Source organism: Coturnix japonica, chromosome 10 (assembly GCF_001577835.2).
Source record: "Coturnix japonica isolate 7356 chromosome 10, Coturnix japonica 2.1, whole genome shotgun sequence".
NCBI lineage: Eukaryota > Metazoa > Chordata > Aves > Galliformes > Phasianidae > Coturnix > Coturnix japonica.
The window spans coordinates 15,978,487-16,001,717 of record NC_029525.1 but is presented as its reverse complement, the minus strand read 5'-3'; the positions used below and the strand labels follow the sequence as shown (position 1 = coordinate 16,001,717).

Genomic DNA, 23,231 nt, shown 5'->3' with positions numbered 1-23,231 from the left:
TTTGGGGCACGGCTGCATTGTGAGCAGCTGAAGTTCACTGTGGCCCCGCTGTCCATTTATCAGGTTTGCACACCAAGGTCAAGTTCACCGCGACCCAGTGGATCAGCTGGATGCTGGATAGAGGGAAGAGGGGATTCTGCTGCCTGTCCTGTGACAAACCTGTTTGCTATCAGGTCATGAGCTTCTGATATCTCATAAGTAGGGTCTGGGGGTGCAGGGGGGTGTCAGGGTTACAGGGCTGGGCTGGGTGGTGTGGAGGTGTCGAGGGGATGCAGGGGAGATGCAGGGGATTTGTAGTGGGGTATCTGGGTGATGCAGGGAGGGTGAGGGGGGTACCTGAGGTACAGGGGGGTACTGAGGGGGATAATGATGCCCAGTGGGATGTAGGGAGGATACAGAGGGGATGCCAGGTGGGATGCAGGGAAATGCAGATGGGAGTGCCAGGGGTTACTGAGGAGGTGCAGGGGGAGCTGCCTGGAGACGTAGGGAATATGGAGAGGAGTGTGGGCTGCTCAGGATATGGTGCTGAGAGTGTGCTGGAGGCACGTAGGGGGTGCAGGGGGGCACAGAAGGTGTGTGTGTGGGGGGGTGTCCGGAGATGTAACGACGGTGTAGGGGGCTGCGGGACTGCAGAAGTGGGGTGCAAGGGGGGTACAGAAAGGGCTCCCAGCGCTCAGTGCCAGGCGATGCAGCGGGACCCAGGGGGTGAGGGAGCGATGCCCGCAGGCACTTCCACACCACCCGCTCCGTCCCCATCCTCCTTCTCCCCCCTCTGCCTCCGGGCTGGGCCCTCCTCCCTCTGTATGGATTAGTTAGTGATAAATGATCTTCGGTTAGTGTATTTAATTGTCTGGAGCCTGCCCCCCATTCTCTCTCTCACACACACACACACACACACACACCCCGGGAGCATCCCCCCGCCCCCGCCGGGCTCCGGGGCCGCTTTAAAAGCCGCCTCTCCCCGCTCCGCCCAGCGCGGCCCCGCGGAGCGCCGAGCACCATGCGCGCACCTCCGGCCTCCGCGCCCGCCCCGCGCCGCGCAGCCCCCCCGCCGCCCGCCCCCCTGTGCCTCCTGGTCCTGACCCTGCTCCTTTGGGGCCGGGGGGGGGCGGCGGGGCCCTCCCGCACCGTCTATACCAACCACTGGGCCGTCCGCGTGCGGGGGGGCCCGGCCGAGGCCGCCCGCCTGGCAGCCGCCTATGGGTACATCAGCTTAGGGCAGGTAAGGGGGGTGCGAGGTGGGGAGTGCGGAGGGGTCGTACGGGGCTGTTGGAGTTCGCGCTTGGGGCTGCGGGGCCGGGAAGTTGCACGGGTGGATCGGGGAAACTTTGGACTCTCCGCCCGGGGTTGATCGGAGGTGTCGGAAACGCCAGGAGCGGGCGGTCCCCCCCGCGAGCGCCGGGGAGGGGTGGGGGGGGTCCCGGGCACGGTGCCTCCCGGGTCTGGGGATTCCGCCCCTTCCCCCTCCGGGAGCCGCGTCCCAGCGATTGATCGCAGCTCTGCTTTCTGCCCTAACCCCACCGAGTGCAATTCGGATGTTGCATCATCAACAAACCCGTCCCGCGCCCTTGTCCCGCAGCTGTCGGGCGGCAGCGTCCCTCCATCCCGTGTCCCTCCATCCCGTGTCCCTCCATCCCGTGTCCCTCCATCCCGTGTCCCTCCATCCCGTGTCCTTCCATCCCGTGTCCCCCACCTGCAGCGCCGCTCTCTGCCCTCCCCGGCCGTCCAGCCCCATCCCGAGCTCCACCGCGGAGCCGGGAGCGCTCCCTCCTGTTGGTTCTCCCCATTCAGCTGAATGTCTCCATTAAACATCCCGCTTTGCAGCAGACGTGCTCCTGCTTTGGGCTTTTGTGCCGACCCAACGCTGTGCTACTGCTTTGGGCTTTTGCTTTACCTTCTATCGGCTGCCCTGCGCACCGATCCCTCGCCATTCCATCCGTCTGTCCATCCCATTCACCCACCCGTCTATCCCATCCATCATTTCTATCTGTCTGTCCCATCCATCTGTATGTCCCATCCATCCCTCCCTCTCCCCTGAGCCCTCCCAGGACAGCCGGCAGCAGGCTGCAGACCAAGGGAAATATTTCTGTGCTTGCATCAGGGCGTTCCTGCTTCTCCTCCAGCTCCTGTACCTCTGCAGTGCTCCGGCTGCTCCGGGCCGTCCCCATCCCCAGGGCTCACCCATGAGTGCTGAGCCCCGTGCATCCACACTCTCCCCTTTGTGCACTTGTCCCTGGGGCTTATGGGGATGAGGAGGGGAGAAAGAGTGGCACGAGGATTTGGGGACCTCTGTGCTTATCCCTGCTCTGGCAGAGGGATGTGCAGCGCTTCCCTCTTTCAGCTTCTGGGATTTCAGATATTGGATGTGGGGACTCCAGTGCCACCATGAGGGCTGCCCTCCCTTTCCCTCTGCTCACAGCATTTGGGAGAGAAGGGGATGGGAAACAGAGCAGGAGGCAGATAAACCTGTGTGGTTGTATCGCTGCTTAACATTGAAGATGACATTTGTAGAGCAGTTCTCATTGGAACTGGGATGTGTGTGAGCTTGGCTGGAGACAGAAGGGATCAACTCACCTCTTGTGTTTCTCTTTGGGACTCTGCTGCTCTTGGCATTTCCAGCAACCCCTTTGTTGTGCTTGTGGGGTTTCAGCCCTATTGATGCCAACCGTGGGAATAAACTGGAGTGTCCTGAGCTCCCCCAGAGCTCCCACCTGTGGGGCTCACACTGCTCCCAGTGAGTGGGGCAGGAGCTCCTGCAATATCCTCTCTCATCCCACAGAGAGGAGAGCAAATACTCCTCCATCAATTCATTATTTTTTTACGTGGAAATCTCATTTTTGAGTTCTTCTCCCTGGGTTTAAACTCAGGTTCAAAAGGTCCCTTGGCCCAAGGTCCTGCTGAAAGCAGAGCCAGCTCTCAGTTAAACCCAGCCCGGTGTGGTTTCCTTACTGTCCCTTCAGTAATCCTGTGGGAATGAAGAACTCTGGTCTATAATCCCCTGGCCCATCTGTCTGTATCTCTGCAGGACATTGGGTTGAATGAGTGATGCCCATGCTTTTGGGTTGGAAAGAGGGTCCACACAGAGCCATAGAATCATTGAGTTGGAAGGGCCCCTTAAAGGCCATCTGGTCCAACTCCCCTGCACTGAATAGGGCACCTACAGCTTGAGCAGGAGCTCAGAGCGCGGTGCATATCATCACTGGCTGCAAGATGAGGGGTCTGGGGACAGCACAACCTTAGAGATGGCATTTTCCTACACACTATGGACAATCCTTGCCTTTGTAAAAGAAATCTCTCTTTTTTCCAGATCGGCAGCTTGGAAAACTACTACCATTTCCACCACAGCAAAACATTCAAGCGCTCGACGCTGAGCAGCCGAGGACCTCACAGCTTCCTCCGCATGGACCCCAAGGTATGGGGCTGGACCCCCAAACCCTACAGCTGTGATCTGCAGCACTGCGTGATGACGGCGCTGTCCTTGAGACACAGCCCTGTGCATGCACACAGTGACTCATTGGGCACGGGGATGTTTATTGGTGATGAAAAACACTTAAAGTGACTAAATGCTAACATCTGCCTGAAGGATGGGGGGAAAGCAAAGGGAGGAAAAAGCCTTCCAGGATCGTGAGGCTGCTGCATGCTCGGGTGTTGATCCAGTTGCCACAACATTTGCTGTCTCAATGGTTGCTATGTGTGAAATCGTTGGCAATCGGCGTGCATTGCTTCTTCCTGGAGCAAACATCCGAAGGGATTTGGGTTGCAGCTGAGTTGACAAAAGCAATGGGGTACCAGGAGGATGCAGGACAAGTGAGACTGGGTGGTGTTGAGGGCTGCAGCTCTGTGATATGTTATTTTGGCAGAGCAAAGGACAAATCCTCAGTGTTAATGCCTGGAGATGTACATAGTGCCAGAGCGGCGGCAGCACAGCTCAGGGAACATCCAAGCAAATGATGGATTCCAACCTGCAATGGAAATACTTCCATCTCAATGAGTCTGGGGCCAACAGATGGGGCTGAGTCAATGGGCTTTTGGTCTGTGAGCGTGTGCCTTGCATTGCTGTGCGGTCCTCAGAGCTCTGAGGTCCCGTTGTTGGCTCTCGCCCTGAGTTTAGGACCTCTTGGTGTTTGTTCTCCCTCCTTCCCATGTTTCCAGCTCATTTTAGAGGTGTCTTGGCATTTGAGCGTGCACAGTGCAATAAAAAGATCCCTGCGAGGCACAGGGAGACGCGACATCGCAAGCTGGGAAACAAACATTGCAGAAACCCCGAAGAAGCAGCAAATTCAATCAATTGCAGATGTTCCACATCTCGTGTCTTCCAGGGGGCTATTGTTCCAGCCTGGGGATTTATTAGTTGGTTCCACCACAGGAGCCAGGTTCCCTCAGGCTTTGGCAGTAAAGGGTGGTGATGGAACTTGCAAGAAGGGTCCTTGGGACACCCCAAATTGCACTCATACCCCTCGAGAACCCTTTGAGGTCGTGGCTGTTCGGTGTGGGGCTGATGTCCACTGAATGGTGAGGTGAGGATGAAGGGATTTAGCAAACCTGGCAATTGCTGTGGGGGAAAGGAGAAGACACTGGATGGAGCTGCCCCATATCACTCAATGGAGATCTCAGAGCTCTGGGGAGCACAGGAGCTGCCCCTCTGCTCATTGCCCAGAATCCCAGCGCAGGGCTTTGTTCTAACAGGGTTTTTCTTTTTTAATATAATTTCCAAGAAGCCTTTGCCCCCTGTGAAGGGTGATGGGAGCTGTCAGGAATGTCACAAGCTGAGGGCTGCCCCGGGCTCCTTCCCATCCTCACACAGCAGCAGTGCTGGGAAGGGGGTGGGCAGCGAGCCCCTCAGCCAGGGAGCGCTGCTTTGGGGAGAAAAGCTGCTTAATTGGGCAATTTCCTCTATTTAACATAGTTTTTTTTTCAACCAGACCACAAAGCTGTGTTTTGTTTTTGCTTCCAACACTTAAATCCATCGCTGCACAAATGAAGCAGCTTGCTATCAGCAGGCAAGGCACCATGGAACCGTATTTTCCTATGAAATATGTTTTTGTTTGTTTCAACAGTTATTTTATTTTACTCCCCCCCCCTTGGAAATATATAGATTTAAAAACGCAGCTCTAGGCTGGGAGCGATGCTCACCGTTCTGCCTCCATCTCTGTAAATCAGAGCCATAAAGCCATAAACCAAGTGCAGAGAGCTCGCTTCAGCTGGCAGCTCCTGCATAAACCAGTCAAACAAAAACTTGCCGTTCGGGTTTGTATTCATTTTTTTTTTTTGATGGGAAAATCTCTGTCTAAATATCAGAGCCGCAGCCACGTGGAGGTCAGAGCCACAAGATATGGGGCTGAAGGGCTGGGGAGCTCTGTGCCCATCTCCAGCACGGTGAGCGTGTGGGGGTAAATGCTTGGGGGTACATGGGGTTATTTTTGATGAACCTTCGGTGCTTGGGGCTGCACAAAGCCAGGGTGTCCAAAGCTGTTGGGGCTGCAGGATGGGGACCCACCAGAGATGGGCATCAGGATGGAACAACAGCACCTTGGCAAACAAAGGAATGAAATGTATAGAACTCATGACAACTTTCAGCCAGTGTTTCCTGGCTGTCCATCCTGCCCCTCTCCCTGCAGATGGAGCTGGCTGGGGGTTGGGGGCACTTCCCCCCACAGCCCTTTGCCCAGCAGCACTCTGTGCCCACAGGTGGAGTGGCTGCAGCAGCAGGAGGTGCGGCGGCGGGTGAAGAGGCACGTCCGCAGTGATCCCCCTTCCCTGCCCTTCAACGACCCGGTGTGGCCCAACATGTGGTACCTGGTGAGTATTTCCTCCATGCAAAATGAGCTAAACATTCAGATTATTTGGGTTTTGTACAAAGGGGTTTGGTTTCAGCAGTGCCTTCGCTGCTGCACTGTGCGCGTAGACATCGGAACATCACAGCTGCAGTGCCGGCACATCTTTGCCCATCAAAGAGCTGCTACCATCTATTTGCAATATCATTTTTCCTCCTGCCTGGCTCATCGATCCGTGTTTGACAGGGAAATTCATTTGAAATTAAGCACAGAGAGGAAATGGGCGCTTCAAACGCCAAGAGCCTGCAGTGTGCGGAGCGATGGAGGGAAGGAATGATGGGGAGAGGAGAGGGAGCTCCTGAGCTGACCGCTGCTGGCAGCCTCGGTCAGTGTGGTTGGAGCAGATCTATGAGTTACTGGGAGGGGCTGGGATGTGATTTTGGGTTGATAAATGATCTCCATGCTGCTGTGGAGGGGCTGAAGCCCAGGCTGTTGGGTTGCAGCCCTGTTGCAGGCTATGCTCTGCCATTGCTACCCCTGTAGCACTGCGGGGACAGGAACAGCCGCTGCCGCTCGGACATGAATGTGGTCGCTGCCTGGCAGAGGGGCTACACCGGCAGGAACGTGGTGGTCACCATTCTCGATGATGGGATAGAGAGGAACCACCCCGACCTGCTGCAGAACTATGTGAGTGGGGCACCCGGGTCTGAGTCATGTCAATGGAGGGGATTTGTTTCCACTGAACTGTGGGGGAAAAGCACAGCATGAGGCTGCGCAGCAGGAGGTCAAAGGAGGGGGGTGTTTTAGGAAGGAGAAATGAGAATGTGGGGAAACTCTGGCAGGGTCTGAGCTGCTGTCCCATGACAATAAGTGGAACCTAATGGTAGAAAACCTATTTCAGGACCCTCTTGCAAGCTATGATGTCAATGGGAATGACCATGACCCAACGCCGCGCTACGATGCCAGCAATGAGAATAAGTATGTGGTGCTAATTTTATGCCTGCTGAGCCCCTGTCCCATCGTATCCCATGGAATCCCATCCCATCCCTTCAGGGAATGCTGTTTTAGGGGCTTTACACAAAATCTGCTCACAGGGCTTTCTCCCTGCAGGCACGGCACACGCTGCGCAGGGGAGGTGGCAGCAGCAGCCAACAACTCGTACTGCATTGTGGGCATAGCCTACAACGCACGCATTGGAGGTGAGGCCAGCACCGCCTGCAGCCCTCTGTCCTTCCTACTCCCCCCATGGGGCCATGATGGGGTTGGTGTGTTCCTGGGGTGGGTAGAGGGATGTCGTTACCCCATATATTGATGGGAATTTGGCACCAACATGGCTCAATGTGGATCAACCCCATTTGGGCAAATCCCAGCATGGGGAGCAGGGAGCTCTGTGGGGGATTGTGAGAGGATGGGGGTCCCCAGCCCCATGCAGGTGATCCCAGGGTGTGCGGGATGTTGGCTCTGTGTGTTTTGGGGTGGAAAACTGCTTCGGTTGCATCCCTGTCATGAGTCCATGCGTGTGTATGGGTGGTGGTGGCTTTGCTTTGAAGTGCTGGGGGGGGTCAGTCTAAATGAGACATGTATTTGGTTTGGCTGGTGGCAACGAGTTAGCTCCAGAAATTGCTTATTTGTGAGGTTTTTGTCTGTCATTGAGCAGCTCAGGGGGGTCTGGAGGACCCCAAAATATCCTCATGGGAAAATAAAATGGTTGTGCAGATGGGAGTGCGAGCACATTGTGTGGCTGCTGGGACCATGAGCAGTGAGCCCAGAGCTGGGTGTACACTCAGTGGGTGCCTCAGCACGAGTGGGGCTTTGCCAAAGGATCTGTGAGCCCTTGTGCCAGGAGCAGTCCCAAGTGCTCAGCGTCTGGTTCTTTGCATCCCAGCAACCACACCTCTTTCCATTGGGTTGCGTCTTTCCGTGCATGGCTGGCAGTAGGGACCTGATGCTGGGGAAACCTCAGTGGAAGATGTTGTGCTGGGGAGAGTGACTGGGGGGGGGCTGGCAAAGGCTGTATCGTGGCCCCATCCCTATCTTTCTCCATCCCCAAACTTCCCCATCCCATCCTGTCTGCGTGATGCCATCTGCTCGTTGTTCAGCCGGGTTGGTCAGGCTCTGGCTCTGCTCCACTCAATAGGATCTAAGGCTTGGCACCCTGCAGGATCAGGCCCTGGTGTCTGTATTTCCCCAGTAAAGGCTACAGAAAGGATTTGCTTGCTGTCTTTATTATGGGTTCTATTTTAATTTGCTTCCTTTTCTTGACCTGTGTGTGTGCTGGGGATGGTGAGCGAAGCAGGCAGCCTGGCAGAGCCAAGAAGCCCAAGCTCCAGACCTATCACCTTTGCATTTGAGGAAGAAAACGCTGCAGCTTCAGTGAGAGTGACTTTAGATGGATGACTCAAATAAAGCAGTGATGAATGAGCACAACTTGCTGGGGAAGCCCATTTTTCACACTCAGGGAGCCCCCACCTAATTGGACTCGCTGCTCTCCATCACTCATGCATCACTTCTCATTTGCTGTGGGCAAAACATTGCCATAAGCAAGTAGGGCTCCTGTCGTACCTCCTCCTCTCTTCTTTCCTTCAATGCTCATTTGGGAAGCAGCTTCCCTTCGTGTTTCCTGGGACAGGGAGTTTGGGGCACAGCTTCCTGCATTTCCAAACTCATGTTTGTTTAGTGTGGGACAGCGTCAGAGAAACGTAATTGAGCTGAGTGTTGTCTGGAGCACAGCTGCAGTGTAATTCCATCTGCCTGCAGTTGTTTTCTTTAAGAGAAGCACACGTGGAAGGGGAAATGCATCAGTGTAAAGCAGAGTCTCCCTGACTGGATGCAGGGCATCACTTTGGGCTCGCCATACAAAGCATCTGTGCTTGCTGTCCTTGTCCTGGCTCTGTTGGCCCAGTTGGACAGTGATGTGACACAGCAATAGGCACTGCTGCCTCCATACATGGGGTCCCATTGTCCTGTGGCACTGCCACTGCCCATGTGTGCCCAAAGCCAACAGGGCCATGAGCACTGGGGAAAAGCTGCTGTCATCCAGGTGGTGCTGTTGGATTAGTTGGGGAAAACAAGGTTTTAGGATGGGAAGCCAATGTTTTAGGATGGGGATCCCAGGGTTTTTGGATGGGAATTTTGATGATGGGAACACAGCTTCCTCCTGACAGCTCAGACCCACTGGAGCTGGTTTTAAACCCTCACCCAAAACCTCATTGCTTGCAATCCAGCTCCTGGCCATGGGGCTCACCGGTGCTGCCGCTTATTGCAGCCATTGGAGGCATGCCGAGCCTCGCGGTTTCCACCACCGCTAACAAAGGCCTTTGATTGCAATCCTTGCACTTTCATAAAAGCCATTAAGCCCTAATGTCTGATGTTTTTGTGCTTTTAGGCATTCGTATGTTAGATGGAGATGTAACAGATGTTGTTGAAGCGAAGTCGCTTGGCATCAGACCCGATTACATTGACATTTACAGCGCGAGCTGGGGGCCAGATGATGATGGGAAGACAGTTGATGGACCCGGCCTATTGGCCAAGCAGGCTTTTGAGCATGGCATTAAAAAGGTGTGGACCGCGCAGTGCCCAGTGCTGGCACTTCTCCCCTGCCCCGTGGGACCCCTGCTCCACCCCCTACGTCCCATCCCTGAGCTCCGAGGGTTTGGTGATGGGGGACCCCTCGAGTGGCAAAGACCTGGTGCTTTTAAATTAAAAAGAAAAGAGCAAATATTGGCTCAAAGCACCGGGAAAAGCTCTTCTACGGCCCCTTGGTGGGTAAGTGATGCTCCCCCCACGTTCTGGGGCAGCTCGGGGTTGGGTTTGGCTGCCCTGAGACCATTCCCCTCCTTTCCTCCTCTCTGCTCTCAGCTCTGCCGCCCTCATGTTATCTATAAATAGGGTGGAGTGTTTTCCCACTATTTACTTGATTTCCTGCCGGGGCGGTCGGGCTGAAGAGGAATTCATTGAAGTTGCTGGGAGTTCACGTCGTGTAAATACAGGGAACAGGCCGCCCTTCACATTGCTTTTTTCCATGCGGGAGTGAGCAGGCAGCAGTGGGGTCCCTGCCCAGCACAGACCCGCCGTTTGGGAAGAGTTTTCCAAATCTCTGCTTTTATTTGAATACAGGAGCTACAGCTGAGCTTGGGGTGGTTGGACAAGGGAGAAGATCTGGATGAAAATAGGACCTGCACCCCTGGGTGCCCCTTTCCCCCTTCCTTTTCCCCCTTCCCTTTCCCCCTTCCCTTTCCCCCTTCCCTTTCCCCCCTCCCTTTCCCCCTTCCCTTTCCCCCTTCCCTTTCCCCCTTCCCTTTCCCCCTTCCCTTTTCCCCTTTCCTTTTCCCCTTCCCTTTCCCCCTTCCCTTTTCCCCTTCCCCTTTCCCCATTTATTTGAATGAGGCAGTGTTACTGATTGACTGCTGTGTTCCTGAGCTCGGTATTGCGTTTCCCAATCTGTACCAGGCTGATTTGGGTTCTGTACCATCCCCATCTCGCATTTCCTGTTGGCCAATGCCACCCATGTTAGCAGCCCTCACCACCCTCCTTGCAGAGCTCCTAATTGCTGCCTGCCTCCCCTTAATTAATGAGGAAAGTCATAAGCAGAGAGCTAGCAGCAACCTTTAGCCCAAGCAAATGGCTGCGTCTGAGTTATAAATCCTTAAAATTGAGTTTTTAATGGAAACATTAAAATAACCTTTATCTGTTAGCAGTAGGGCTGCACGGGGGTCATTTATCATCTTGTTACCACACTTGTTAGCTCCCAAGCTAATAGGACGATATTTCTCCTGGCACCATAGAGCTCCAGGACTGTAGGAGCAGGGAATGTGCACCTTGTGTCCCACTGATTCCTTGGTCCCAAGCATTGGACAAGAGGGAAATCCCAGGGGTTTAGATGCTCTCTGCATCCCGTTTTTATTGCAGCATTTCTAGGGTGGTATTGGTTTGGGGAGGTAGCCAATAAAGCCATTGGGTGTTTCGGGTCGGCTTGTGGGAAGCTTCATGGCTGGTTGGGGAGTGCAGGAATGGCTTAGGGTCAGCCAAGTTGCAAGTTGAGGCAATGTCCTGCTCTGTTGGGAGCCACCATTGGGTGTGAGTGGAGCTGTGCTGGGATGGAGGGATGTTGCTTGCATGCTTTCTTGGTTCTGGAGCTGACTCCCACTGTGGATGCAATGACACAGGCAGAGCCTGGAGCATCCCTGTGAGGGAGATCTTGACTTCCCCTCTAGTGGAGCCCATAGCCACATCTCTGCACGTGGTCTGTGGTACCACTAGATGCTGTAGGTGGCACATGGGTTCTGTTGGTGCTTTTTTGCTGCTAGGTCCTGTTGGCCATCACGCACAACTGACTGGCCCAATGTATGCATGGCCATACATATGGGAGATGTGATAAATCCCAGCAGATTGCTCTGAGTTTGCATCTTTTGCTGTGAGAGCAAACAGCCAAGCAGAGGGTGGGGATGCAGGCAGGCGCCGATCTACCCAGGTGAACATGGAGCTCTCTGCAAGGAGTCCAGGGCTCCAAGGAGGCAAAGGAGCAAAGCAGCCATTTCAGGGGAGGAGACTGAATTAAACGAGAGGGATATGCAGGGATGGTGCTCCATTCCACACTTGCTCAGTACCCGTGCAGAGCATCAGGATGCGCAATAACACATTAGCTCTGTGCGCCCCAAGGGGAGCAAATGGGCCCCCCTTGTGCCACGCTGCCAGTTTCATTAGGGGCCCCTTGTTAGTAGTGTGGCTGCTCCCACCTGGGACTTTCCCCAGCTCTGGGGAGGTCTGGGCAGCCAGCAAGGCTGCCCGGTGGGGATGTTTCATCAGATGTTCGTGCCAAGCCATGAGGGAAAGAAAGAAGCAAACAAACAAAGCCTAAAGGATGCGTTGCAGGAAGCTCTCTGATGGTTTGGGTGGGAGGTGGGTGGCTTTGTGATGGGCTTTGTGGGCTGGAGAGAAGTGGGGCACAGGTTTGGGGAGTTTCTCAGTGTTCCTCTAGGATGAGGTGACCCATCTGCTCTTACCCGGGGGGAAAACTGCATGTCGATGCCACCCTTCCACCCTAACCAAACCCTAAATCCTGCCCCAAACCCAGTGCAGTGGTGTCTGCCCCGACTGCTGTCCCCTGCTCCCTGTGCTCATCCCTGTGCTCATCCCAGGCAAACACTCGGTCTCCTCACCCTTTTCTCTCTCTGCCCACAGGGTCGCAGGGGCTTGGGGTCCATTTTTGTCTGGGCATCAGGAAACGGCGGCCGGGAGGGCGACTACTGCTCCTGCGATGGCTACACCAACAGCATCTACACCATCTCCATCAGCAGCACCACCGAGAACGGCTACAAGCCCTGGTACCTGGAGGAGTGTGCATCCACCCTGGCCACCACCTACAGCAGCGGGGCCTTCTATGAGCGGAAAATTGTAAGTGCAGCCCTGAGCAGATCAGCAGCTCATTGAGTGTTTGTGGTGAGGGCTTCTGCTCGTGGGGTTGTTTTGGTGACAGCTGCTCAGCTCACTGGCCTTAGTGGTCTTGTCCTTGGGAAGCTCCAAAATCTGGGTTTTCCCATTGGTGTGTAAAAATGAAAACAAGCATGAGCCCATGGGCATTTTTTCCAGCTGTAGCTTCTCCTGCAGCTGATCCACAACTAAACTAAATTTTTGCCCTTTTCAAATAGTTTTTTTTTTTGCAAGGGAAAACATAAGCACAGGTGTTTTCTAACCTGCCAGATGTATCTGCAGCTCCTCTTTTGGGCTGATGATGTGGGAACTGTGGTGAGGGTTCTTTATCCATGCCGTAGCACCACGGTTTCCATTGAGCTCTCAATCGTCAGCACTGGGGGCACCTCTGGCATCGTGGGGCTGCAGCTGATCTCTCCACAGGTCACCACCGACCTCCGGCACCGCTGCACTGATGGCCACACTGGCACCTCCGTGTCTGCACCCATGGTGGCTGGCATCATTGCCTTGGCTTTGGAGGCAAAGTAAGTCAACCCCGCTGGGGTGGGACCTTCCCAAGCTTAGGGAAAATGATTACTTTTTCATAACACCAAATGCACTCTCAGCCCCACTGCATCCATCCCCTGGCTTGCAGGGCATCTGCTCATGAGCTTCTATTGGTGTTTTTATGGGGTGGAATACAAACAAGGCTCTGTCTCCCCTTGTCACGAATGAGCTGTGGGGCAATGCTGCCATTGTATGTGGGGGCGGTTACACTCAGCAGACTCCATCTCCTCCAATTTAATCTTGGTACTCAGGTTGAGTGATCACATTTTGGGAGATGCTGTTTCCCTTCTTAGGAGTGTTAGGTGTAGGATTTGTATTGTTTATCCAAGGCATAAAATGCAACATTAAGTACCAGGGCTTGATGCAGAGAGATGCAGGCGCTCAGATGCCCCATTATGATGAGAAGGAATAAATTGTATTTCTTTTTCTTAAATGTTGTTTGAGAGCAATATCAATAACAGCTTGAGATGCTGAGGAGACTGTAAGGAAAGCACGGAAAATGCTTCAGAAATATCCCTGGGTTGGGGCATAGAAACACGCGGTGCTCACTGCAAGGCTCCATGAACACAGACATCATGTCAACACTGCCTAAGGGGTTGTTTTGCAAACATTTCGGGTTTTGTTTTTATGTTAAATGAGCAACTCAGGATATTGTCCAGCTTTTTTCTTTAGCCTAAAGAACTAAATACCCCTTGTTCATGGGCACACAGCATCCCTCCCTGGGTGCTCTCCCTCTACTTGGGCACCCCAAGCAATGGGCACCCCCCAGGCAGGGCGTGAGCATTGAAATAACCAATTCATACCCTATTTGGGTAGGAAAGCCTGATTTTTAGCCTGATGGGAGGATTGGGGGCAGCAGAGCTGTGCTGTGACCACATCTCCTTGCAGCCCCCTACTCACATGGAGGGACGTCCAGCACCTCCTGGTCAGGACCTCACGGCCAGTACATCTGCGGGCAGCCGACTGGAAGACCAATGGAGCAGGGCATAAAGGTGAGGTGCTGTGGGATGGCAAAAACAGCATCCAAAGGGAAATGAGAAGCCCCCAGATCCAGGGGATTCACACTGGATGGGTGCTCTCAGCTGGGTTGGGGAATGTGCTGTTGGGGGAGCTTTGCAGTCTTGCTTGGTGGAGGTTCTCCACCTCCATATCTGTGGTGCTGGGTGGTAGTGGAGTGACCTGAGGGAACAGCATGGATTCAGGGCAGGGCCAGGTTGGATGCTCTGCCCCAGAGGGTGGTGAGTGTGGAACAGCTCCCCAAGGTTATGGGCACGGCCCTGGGCTGCTGGAGCTCAGGGAATGTTGGGACACCAGGTTTGGATTTGGGTGGTCCAAGTAGTTGGACCCAATGATTATTGTGGGTCCCTTCCAACTGAGGATATTCTATGCCCATTGGGCTGCCCCTTTATTTCTTGTGTTACCAGGGTGATTTCGGGGTGTAAGTCGAGCACCTCCTGCCACAATGGGGTCAGCTTCCCCAGATGGGCGGAGGACCTGAAACATCAAGACATGCTAGGAGCAGCATCTGTCAGGCAGAATGGAGATTTCTGAGTCTTCTCTCTTTCCAGTTAGCCATCTATATGGCTTCGGCCTGGTTGATGCAGAAGCTATAGTAGTGGAAGCCAAGAAATGGAAGACAGTGCCACCCCAGCACGTCTGCGTGGGAAGCCTGGACAGGGTACCCAAGTGAGTGGTGGGGCTGGGACATGGTTCCCTTGAACTGGAAGAACTGGGGGTGCAGTCCTGGGTCAGTGTCAGTCATCTGGACAAGCCAGGAGCATTTATTCTGTTATTGTTTTGTTGTTTGTTTTGTGGCTGGTTTTAAGGCAGCAGATCCCGTGGGCTGTGTTCTGGGACCAGCTCTGATGGTGGGTGATTTCTCCTGCCCCTTCTTGTGCTTATGCATCCTGGGGGAGGGCTCTGTAGTGACCCCTGGTTCCCTCCTGGTTGTTGGGATCTGCTGGGACAGAGCAGAGCCTGCAACTATGGCACCGCCCAGCCTTGCAGTGAGCTGTTCAACAGGAAGGCACAGTTTCTTTGGTTGAACATCAAGTATGCAAAGCAGGAATGGGTTTGGAGCCAAGTGTGTTCATGAAACTATTTATCTGATACAGACACTAATTACAACCCAAAGAGGAATGCTGCACTGATAATTATAATAAAAAAGTGCCCTTGCAACCTATAAGGCATAGATCTTAGAGGCAGTTCAAAAGCATCTTGTTACCATCGGGCAATTCAGCAAATCCCCCTGCTAGGACAATGCATTGCCATGGAGGAGGTGATAATTTGCCACTCTTTGCTGCAGAGCAGTAGGAGTCTGGGTTTAAACACAACTGAGAAGAAATAGGGAAGCACGGCGCCAATAGGACACCAAGGGAAATGCTCACAAATACTCCCAAACATGGGTATTAAGCCCTCATTCTGACCATCTGTAGGCAGAGCTAAGGTGTATTTGTGTGCCCAGCTCCCATCAGTGGGATGGTACCCAGTTCCCATCAATGGGAGCTCGATGCCCCAACCCTTCCAGCCTGTAGAAAAGGGATTTTCTTTCCCAATGAGGGGAATACATTACCCGTGCACACAGCGTGAGGGCTCAGGATTTGCATCACTGTTGATTGGTTACCATTGTATCCCACCAGGTACATCCGCCCGGACCATGTGCTGCGCGCCAGCACCCTGAGCAGCGCCTGCAGCGAGCAGCGGGAGCAGCATGTGCTGTACCTGGAGCACGTGGTGGTGCGGCTCAGCATCGCGCACCCGCGCCGTGGTGACCTGCAGATCAGCCTCGTGTCTCCAGCAGGGACCAGGTCACAGCTCCTGGCCAGGAGGTGAGAACAGCCACCGTGAGCTGTGCTTGATATGCCTGGAGTTTTTCATGGGGAGATCTTTAGCACATCTCCATTGCAATGGGATCCGTACATCCTTGGCCCGTGCAATGATGCCAAATGCCAAATGTATTCTTCATTCCACACCTCCCTTTCCTGATTGAATGAGACCTGTGTGGCTTTCCTTCTCCCACTGCAGAGTGTTTGACCATTCCAATGAGGGTTTCAAGGGCTGGGAGTTCATGACGGTGCACTGCTGGGGCGAGAGGGCAGCTGGCGAGTGGACACTGGAGATCCAGGACACGCCATCCCAGGTGCGCAGCCCCACCGCACAAGGTAAGGACCCTCACCACCACCTCCCCCAGGCTCTTTGCCCCAAATTTTGCTTGCCCCAAACTTTAAGATTTCAGATCTTTTGCCCAAATTTACCCAAATTTCCAAGAATGGGTGTAAAAGCCAAGCCCTGCTGCACAGAGGCTGGGCTGAGCCGGCAGCAGGTTTTCTCCCTCTGGCAAATTTGCTGCAAATGAGAACGAGGTTTCCAAAATTAAACTATAATGAGTCCAAAACGAGGAAACCCGAGAGCTGTAATTGTTGTTTGTTTGTTTTGCTGTGCTGCTCGAACATCTGGAGCGTGGGATGGTTGTGCAATGGTGCAAGGGGACAGTGCCCTGCGGGTGCAGACGGACGTCCTGACTGAGCTGCCACTACACAGGCTGGGAGGGGACTGTCCCCAACCAGAGCCTCCCAGGTGTCCCCAGCCTCAGCCTGGCTCCAGTCCTTGTCCCCTTAGTGACCAAGGAGCTGGGCTGGTGGGTTCCAACCTCGTGGGAAGGGGTTGTGGAACATAAAGTATCGTGCCCCAGGCTGATGTGCCATATGGGGGTGTAAAAATTCACATTATCATTGATAGAAAGCCAGGAGAAAATTAAAAACCTCACCCACGCTGCTCTCTGGCAGGAGGAACGCATGGGGGCTCATTGTGTAGAAGGTGTTGCTGTTTGCTGCCTTGGCCTGAAAGCTTTTGAACTCATTGGAGCAGCAGCAAAACATCCCCAGAATTGCTTTGCCCCCGTATTTGTGGTTCTCATTTGGCATTAGGGAACCAGCTCCATGTGGCTGCGTGCTACCCCAGGGCTTTGCCTTACCTGGCTGTGTGGAATAAACCCCAAACAAGCACATTAAGTCACCCCTTAGGGAGCTGCAACAGTGTGTTTGAAGCAGAGAGTGCAAAACAGGAGGGAAGAAAGATGAAGGGGAAGAAAGGGAAGAGATGCTCATGGCCAAGGCTGGGATATTCCCCTCCACTGCCTCACACCACCCAGTGCAGGGCTGACATTTGCTGGCACTCATCTACTGAGATGGGAGGCAAAACCTTTAAGTCATTTTGTTTTCTTTGTTGGATGGAGGTGACTGAATTGTCCCTGCTGAGGGCACCTGAACTCACCCTTTGCTGGCTCCATGCTGGATGGAGCAGGTGGCTTCTCTCCATCCTGCCCAAGCATGGAGCTTACATCACCAAGAGCCAAGATATTTGTTTGAGTTCATTAAGCCCTTGGAAACGTGGGGATTAGTGGTTAAAACAGAATGCACCACAGACTTGAAGTGACTTGCATTGATTGAGAATTGCAACAGAAAGAACTGCTGGGAGGGAGCAGCTGTGTGTTCTGGATGGTCCCAAAGCCATGTGGGTCAGGGCAGGACACCTATGGGGACCTGTCCCTGTTGAGGCTGCACCCGTTGTGCACTGGAGACACTTTCAGTGAATGGGGGTGATATTTGAGGTGTGGGGTCAGGCACCCACGGTATTTTAGGTGATCACAGAATCATTAAGGTTGGAAAAGACCACTAAGATCGTTGAGTCCAACCATCAACCCATCCCCACCGTGCCGTCTAATCATGTCACAGTGAGCTCAGCCCTGAAGCTTGGGATGGGGCGAGCGCTGTGTGGGAAGCTTGATGTGATGGCACACATGCCCTGCAGGGAAGCTGAAGGAGTGGAGCATCCTCTTCTATGGGACAGCTGAGCACCCCTACAACACTCCAGGGGCCTCCCAGCACCGCACAAGGACACTGGAGGTATCAGAAATGGAGCCATCGAGGGCTGCTTTCCTGCAGAGCCAGGTGGAGATGGCAGAGGAGGAGGAAGAGGAGTATGCAGGTAGGTGCCTCGGGGTGTTCTTTCCCTAAGCATAACCCCAAAAATCTGAGCTGGGATAACAAGGGCGAGGTGGGAGAGTGGGGAGGAGCGGTGCCTGTGGCTGGAGCAGAGCAGCAGGACGGTAAAATTAGAAGGTAGAAAAACAGCACGCCGGCGCTCCCACCACAAATTGATGGTGGAGGCGTCTAAGGAATAAAAAAAAACAAAGATCTTCTGCTCACCTCCCCCTGGAGCAAACAATGAAATGTGTCCCCTTCCCTCTGTCCGTCTGTCCCGGGTTGGGGGGACTGTTTGTGTTCAGAGCATCCCCGCAGCCCCCGGGAGGCTCTTAGGCTCTGACCTTGTGCCAGAGCTGCCAGCTGAGCTGCCATCTCCCACCAGGTCCCTGCCACCCCGAGTGTGGTGACCAGGGCTGCGATGGCCCCAGCGCCGATCAGTGCTTGAACTGCATCCACTACAGCCTGGGCAGCGTGAAAACTGGCAGGTGAGAAGCTGTGGGGTGCTTGCATGGAGCAAGAAGGATAAGGGAGAGAAAACAGAGGCAGGAAGCATGGGAACCTCTGCCCTGGGGTAGGGTGGCATGGGGAAATGGAGCCAGAAGGGTAATGTTTGTTGGCTTTGCTGGCCAGAGCCACCGATGACCAAAGAATGCACGACTGAGGTGAAAGCTGGCACCTGAAGTTGGGCTTTGCTGTGATGGGTATGGGGCTGGGCAACCCCAAAACATGGGTGGTGGTGGATTGGCAGAACAAACCCAAATTCACCCCAATGCTCATCCCCTCTGTTCCTCCCCCAGGATGTGTGTCAGCTCCTGCCCAGCAGGGTTCTTTGGCGACAAGGCAGCGCGGAGGTGCCGGCGGTGCTACAAGGGCTGTGAGAGCTGTGTTGGCCGGGGCCCAGGGCAGTGCACAGCGTGCAAGAGGAACCTCTACCACCACCCTGAGATGGGTGCCTGCCTGCCCCTGTGCCCACCCAGCTTTTACGCCGAGGAACGTAAGGATGCTCATAATTGGCTTGTGTATTACAGGGCTAAACCCTGCATGCATTCATGCTCTTTAAGTCTGATTTCTCAAGTACCACCAGAATGGAGGGGGGAGGTGTGCATGAGGGGTGCAAAATGCATTCAGAGCTGTTAAATAAGGGCAGTTGTTAATGGGGCCATGCGGCTCTGCCTGCAAATCCCCATCCAGGTTTTGTCCTCACCCACTCTCCTTGTGTTTTTGGTTTTTTTTGTGTGTGTGGTTTTTTTTGTTTTTTGTATTTTTTGAAAGGTCAGAAACGCTGTCTGAAATGCCATCAAAGCTGTAAAAAGTGTCTCGGCGAGCCGGATAAGTGTACTGCATGCAAAGATGGGTTCAGGTAAAATACCAGAGCTTGTACCTTCAGCACCGAGGCCTGTGTTTTAAATGTGGGAAGTGGATGAGCAGCCTGTCCATGGGGGGAAATTAGTGAGCCATTAGTTAAAGACCTCAGATCCTGCTTTAGAGGTTGTGCTGCAAAACAGTGCGAAGGGAATGGAGAGGAGGCACTTTGTGTCTGTTTGGAAGATGGAAAGCTCCCATGGGGATGGTTCAGAAGCGCCCATCTGAATTCAGTGGCGTCTAACACAAGGGAAAGTGCATTGTAAACATTTGTACCGCACACTGCAAACCACATATGGGGCAGTCTGACTGTGTGCTTCATGCAGGGGCTGCGGGAGCTGGGGATGGGCTGCACCAGGTCCCCAGAACCAATGTGTGGGTGTCAATGTTCTCTGCTTTCCTGTCAGCCTGGTGGGAGAGAGCTGTGTGCCCGAGTGCCAGCCTGCCATGTACCTCAGCCGTGAGCACCGGCGCTGCGAGACCTGCCCTGCTGGCACAGGTACAGCCTTCATCCCCAGCATCTCCCCACATCTTTGCCCATGACACACAGGTGCCTGTAACACCCAGAGCCATGCTGGCTGGGAGCAATTCCCAAGCAAGGAAGAGAAATCACAGCACAGGTAGGCTGTGGGCTGCATTATCCTCCCTGCAGCCATCCCACTGAATAACAGCATCCATAGGGAGATACCTGGAGGAGCCCTGGGGACAGAGTGCTCCCACACACAGTGCAGGTGCTGGGCTGCATTCCTGCTAGAAAAGCTTGCAGGGAGTTTTTACATTTTGATTACAGCCATTCTTTATTTCCCGATCCCTCCAAATCCAGGTGCTGCGGTTTAATAAGGTTGCAGGGGAGGCAGTAAAACCTTCTCACAGTGATGGAGGATGGCTTGGCGGTGCTTAAAAATGTCATGTGCTCAACGTGTGCTGTCCCCAGGGCTGGGGACATCCACCCGTGTCCCCGAGTCACTGGGCGTCCCCTTTAAATTCTGCCTTTTTTGCTGTCTGCGTGTCTCATTGTTTTCCATGGTTAATGATTGTGCCTGTTCTTGAAATCATCATAGATCTGATGATAATATGATCTCCAGACAATTCATGTTCAGTCGTATGAATCTCATTTATCACACACAGGCAATTTCCTACGGCTAAATCCAAAATATTTATTGATCTTGTTGGCAAGCGTGGAAGGGAACGGACTCTTAATCCCTTAAGAAAATTATTTTCCTTCTAATTCTTATTCCAGGCAGTATAAATGCACTTCTCACCATTATTTTTCGAGCCTTTTTCCCTCTCTTTTTCCCACGTAACCATTTCTCACGCACAATGCGTGGCAGGCTCCTCATGACAGCAAAGCCACAGCACATGGACACCACACATCTCCTCCCAAGATGCATTTTGCATCTGCCCTTTTTTTCCATGCATTGCACTGAGCAGAGTGGGAAAACCAAAGCACAGCATCCATGCCTGGGAGGAGGAAAGGGATTTTGATGCAAGGGCTGCCAGGGCAGGATGCTGGATGGGTTTTTGGGGTGGGAGCAGCATGCAGGACCCCATTGGCACAATGAGCATCTTGTCCATTCCCAAATGAGACTGAGATGTTTAGTGGCTTCTGTCCCCTGTCCCGCAGGACCTGGTGAGGATGACTGCACACCCTGTACCCCTGACAGCCCTGCACCTCACTGGCGCTGCGTTGCCGCCTGCCGGGAGGGCTTCTATCCTGCTGACAGCCACGGGCTGCCCAACAAGGTCTGCAAGAGGTAAGGACCTGGTGAAAGAAATAAGTGGTGATGGTGAAACCAGCTTGCAGCTGGGGCTGTTTATAGGGAAATCAAACAAAAAGGGGAGGAGGGAGCCAGCTCAGCACATCCCCTGTGCCACCCAGCCAAGGTGCCCTGGGGCTATGTGGAGGGGCTGAGCCCTGGCCCCAGGCTCTCTGCAAAGTGTGGGAGGCAGGGAGATGTTGATTGAGCACATGTTCCAGCTCTCAGCAGACTCCCTGCCCTGCGGCCACAGCATTCACCCATCCCAGCACCCAGCACAGGCCCTGGAGGTGCCGCGGGGCAGCAGTTTGACTGCTCTCCCTATGGAGCTGATGTGCAAGGGAGGGTTGGGAGGCGATTTGGCTTTCAGAGGCACAAGGTTTCACATTTGCTGTTTTCCACCTCTTGCTCTCTGCTGCCTGCAGAGCCTGGCTTTGGGGCAGTGAGCAGAGCACAGTGTGGTCTCTCCCCAGGTGCGACGAGCACTGCTCCGCCTGCGAGGGCTCCAGTGGGAACTGCGTGCGGTGTAAGGACGGCTTCAGCCTCCTTGGTGGCTCCTGTGTGACCAACGAGACCTGCACCAATGGTGAGTGGCACCTACAGTCCTCCTCTGTTGCAGAAAGGAGAGCTTTTGGGGATTCCCTTAGTAGTGTAGAGCTAAAGGCAGCTGGGCTTGCTGGGGTGAGGGCGGCTGGCGGAGCTGCTGGCTGTCTGCCTGTTGCTCAAATGCATCCAAGCATTTACCCAAGTGTTTGTTCTTCATTCTGCTTTCGTCTCGGGGCTAATTCTCCCCCTCGCTGCAAAGCTTCTTTCTTCCTTCATTAGAACCATGTGAAAGATGCCCTGAAAAAGCAACGCCTTTTCCATTCTCTCTTCTCAAACACTGGAACGAATTGCACCGCCTGTTACGTGCGATGTTTGTTTATTTCAAATGTTAATCTGTTCTCATTTTCTCTTGTTCCTCGGCCGGCCTCCCAGCTGACAAGACTTTCTGTGAGATGGTGAAATCAAACAAGCTCTGTGAAAAGAAGCTGTTTGTGCAGTTCTGCTGTCAGACGTGTCTTATGGCCGGGTAAAGTCCAGCGGCCGCATCCAGGACTTCCACCGACTGCCGGCTCAGTTTTGCCAAATGTTTAGGACAAAAAAAATGTATTTTTTTCAGCTTTGGGAGAGTTTACATGGTGCTGTTGTAAGTTTGATGGCTTTAATATCACTGTCAGCTTGTTTCTATAGCAATACATTAAACAGAGAACAGGTTGTAGCCCAAAGGACGGAGACCTGGAAGGCCCCAGGCAGGCAGTGATATTAATACTCTCAAACACTCCTGGTGAGCAGGGAGCAAGGCATGACCCGTGCACCCAAGTTTGGTTCTGCACAGAGATCCTACAGACGTGTGTGCTTGGAGCGGCCGAGGGGACATGGGACAGCACACACACGTGGCTCTGGTCCCGCTCTGAGCTCGGTGACAGCCCCAAAGACCTGCACTGCTGCCAGCCAGCGCCGTGCTCCATGCCCATGGAGCTCTGTGCCACCCTGCTCGGATTCAGCTGCTTCTCCCTGGCTGTGAGTGCGACTGGAGCTCCGCAGAGCGAAGCCCCCGGTGTGCAGGCAGAGCCGGGTGCCTGCAGGGGGTGGTTTGTTCACACAGGGCAGCGTTATGGCAAAACGCATTTTCCTTCCCGAAAGGTTGAGTTGCCGTTTAGTTGGAGAGGGAGCGCCGTCCTTCCTCTCGGAGGTGGTTTCCCAGTTCATCTCTTCCAGCTTTTTACATCACCATCCCGCCTTTAGCTGTGATACCTCCCAGCCAAGGCAGCGATTTTCATTCCCTTCTGTTTCCAAAAGAGATATTCCAGGGATTTGGCCAGGAAACTCTCAGTTCCACAAACCCGCCCCCAAACAACCCTCTCCACTCTCTCTTCCTAATACGTCACGTGCTGTTTATACAACCGTGTTTCAGATATCCTTGGCTGTGTTGTTTTACAGATTTTTTTGTTTTTAATAACTTATACAGTCCTTGTTTTTCTCTGTAGACTTATTTTTTTATATGGGGAGCAGGGAATCTTTGGTGTCCTACATCCTTCTCCTCTCCAACCTCACAGAGATGCTCTTTTTAACCAAACATCCACAGTATTTCCCTATGCTGCATGTTCTGATTTTTTCCCTGTTGATAGATTGAATGAGTTAAACCTTTCGCCAATGAAACTCACAGTGTAAATCAACTCCAGTTCCTGTTGGAGCTGGGCTGATCCCTTCTTGTTCCCCATTGCCACGCTGTGCCCTGCCCAGGCTTGTCTCTGCGGGGTAAAGAGGGGAGAGCCTCGTCTGAGAGCCTTGGGTGAACTGACCTTTAAGTTAATAAACTATTGATCTCCCCTGAG

The 23,231-nt window shown here is 53.7% G+C and overlaps 1 protein-coding gene across 3 annotated transcripts; it reads left to right on the top strand.

The window, feature by feature from the left end:
• Positions 1–985: 985 nt before the first annotated feature.
• On the top strand, positions 986–23,231 carry PCSK6 (proprotein convertase subtilisin/kexin type 6). Of its 3 annotated transcripts, XM_015873461.2 has the most exons (21): positions 986–1,222; positions 3,308–3,412; positions 5,689–5,799; positions 6,318–6,461; positions 6,676–6,752; positions 6,885–6,973; positions 9,160–9,332; positions 11,955–12,167; positions 12,627–12,727; positions 13,638–13,741; positions 14,318–14,435; positions 15,389–15,577; positions 15,774–15,910; positions 17,559–17,735; positions 18,117–18,219; positions 18,532–18,728; positions 19,007–19,094; positions 19,504–19,595; positions 20,721–20,850; positions 21,327–21,439; positions 21,832–23,231. In XM_015873461.2, exons 1-21 carry the CDS (start codon positions 1,001–1,003, stop codon positions 21,927–21,929), a joined length of 2,781 nt encoding a protein of 926 aa, XP_015728947.1. In that variant the 5' UTR covers positions 986–1,000; the 3' UTR covers positions 21,930–23,231. The 3 variants fall into 3 exon arrangements, 2 of the variants coding, with proteins under 2 accessions (XP_015728947.1, XP_015728948.1); XM_015873462.2 differs by lacking the exons at positions 986–1,222; positions 3,308–3,412 and having other exon boundaries at positions 5,702–5,799; positions 6,278–6,461; XR_004308599.1 differs by lacking the exons at positions 15,774–15,910; positions 17,559–17,735; positions 18,117–18,219; ... (4 more) ...; positions 21,327–21,439; positions 21,832–23,231 and having other exon boundaries at positions 14,322–14,435; positions 15,389–15,499.

Coding starts and splice junctions, on each gene's coding strand:
- PCSK6 (XM_015873461.2), top strand. CDS start 1,001: ATGCGCGCACCTCCGGCCTCCGCGCCCGCCCCGCGCCGCGCAGCCCCC. Junction 15,911..17,558: donor GCGCAGCCCCACCGCACAAG/GTAAGGACCCTC, acceptor CATGCCCTGCAG/GGAAGCTGAAGGAGTGGAGC. Junction 18,729..19,006: donor CAGCTTTTACGCCGAGGAAC/GTAAGGATGCTC, acceptor ATTTTTTGAAAG/GTCAGAAACGCTGTCTGAAA.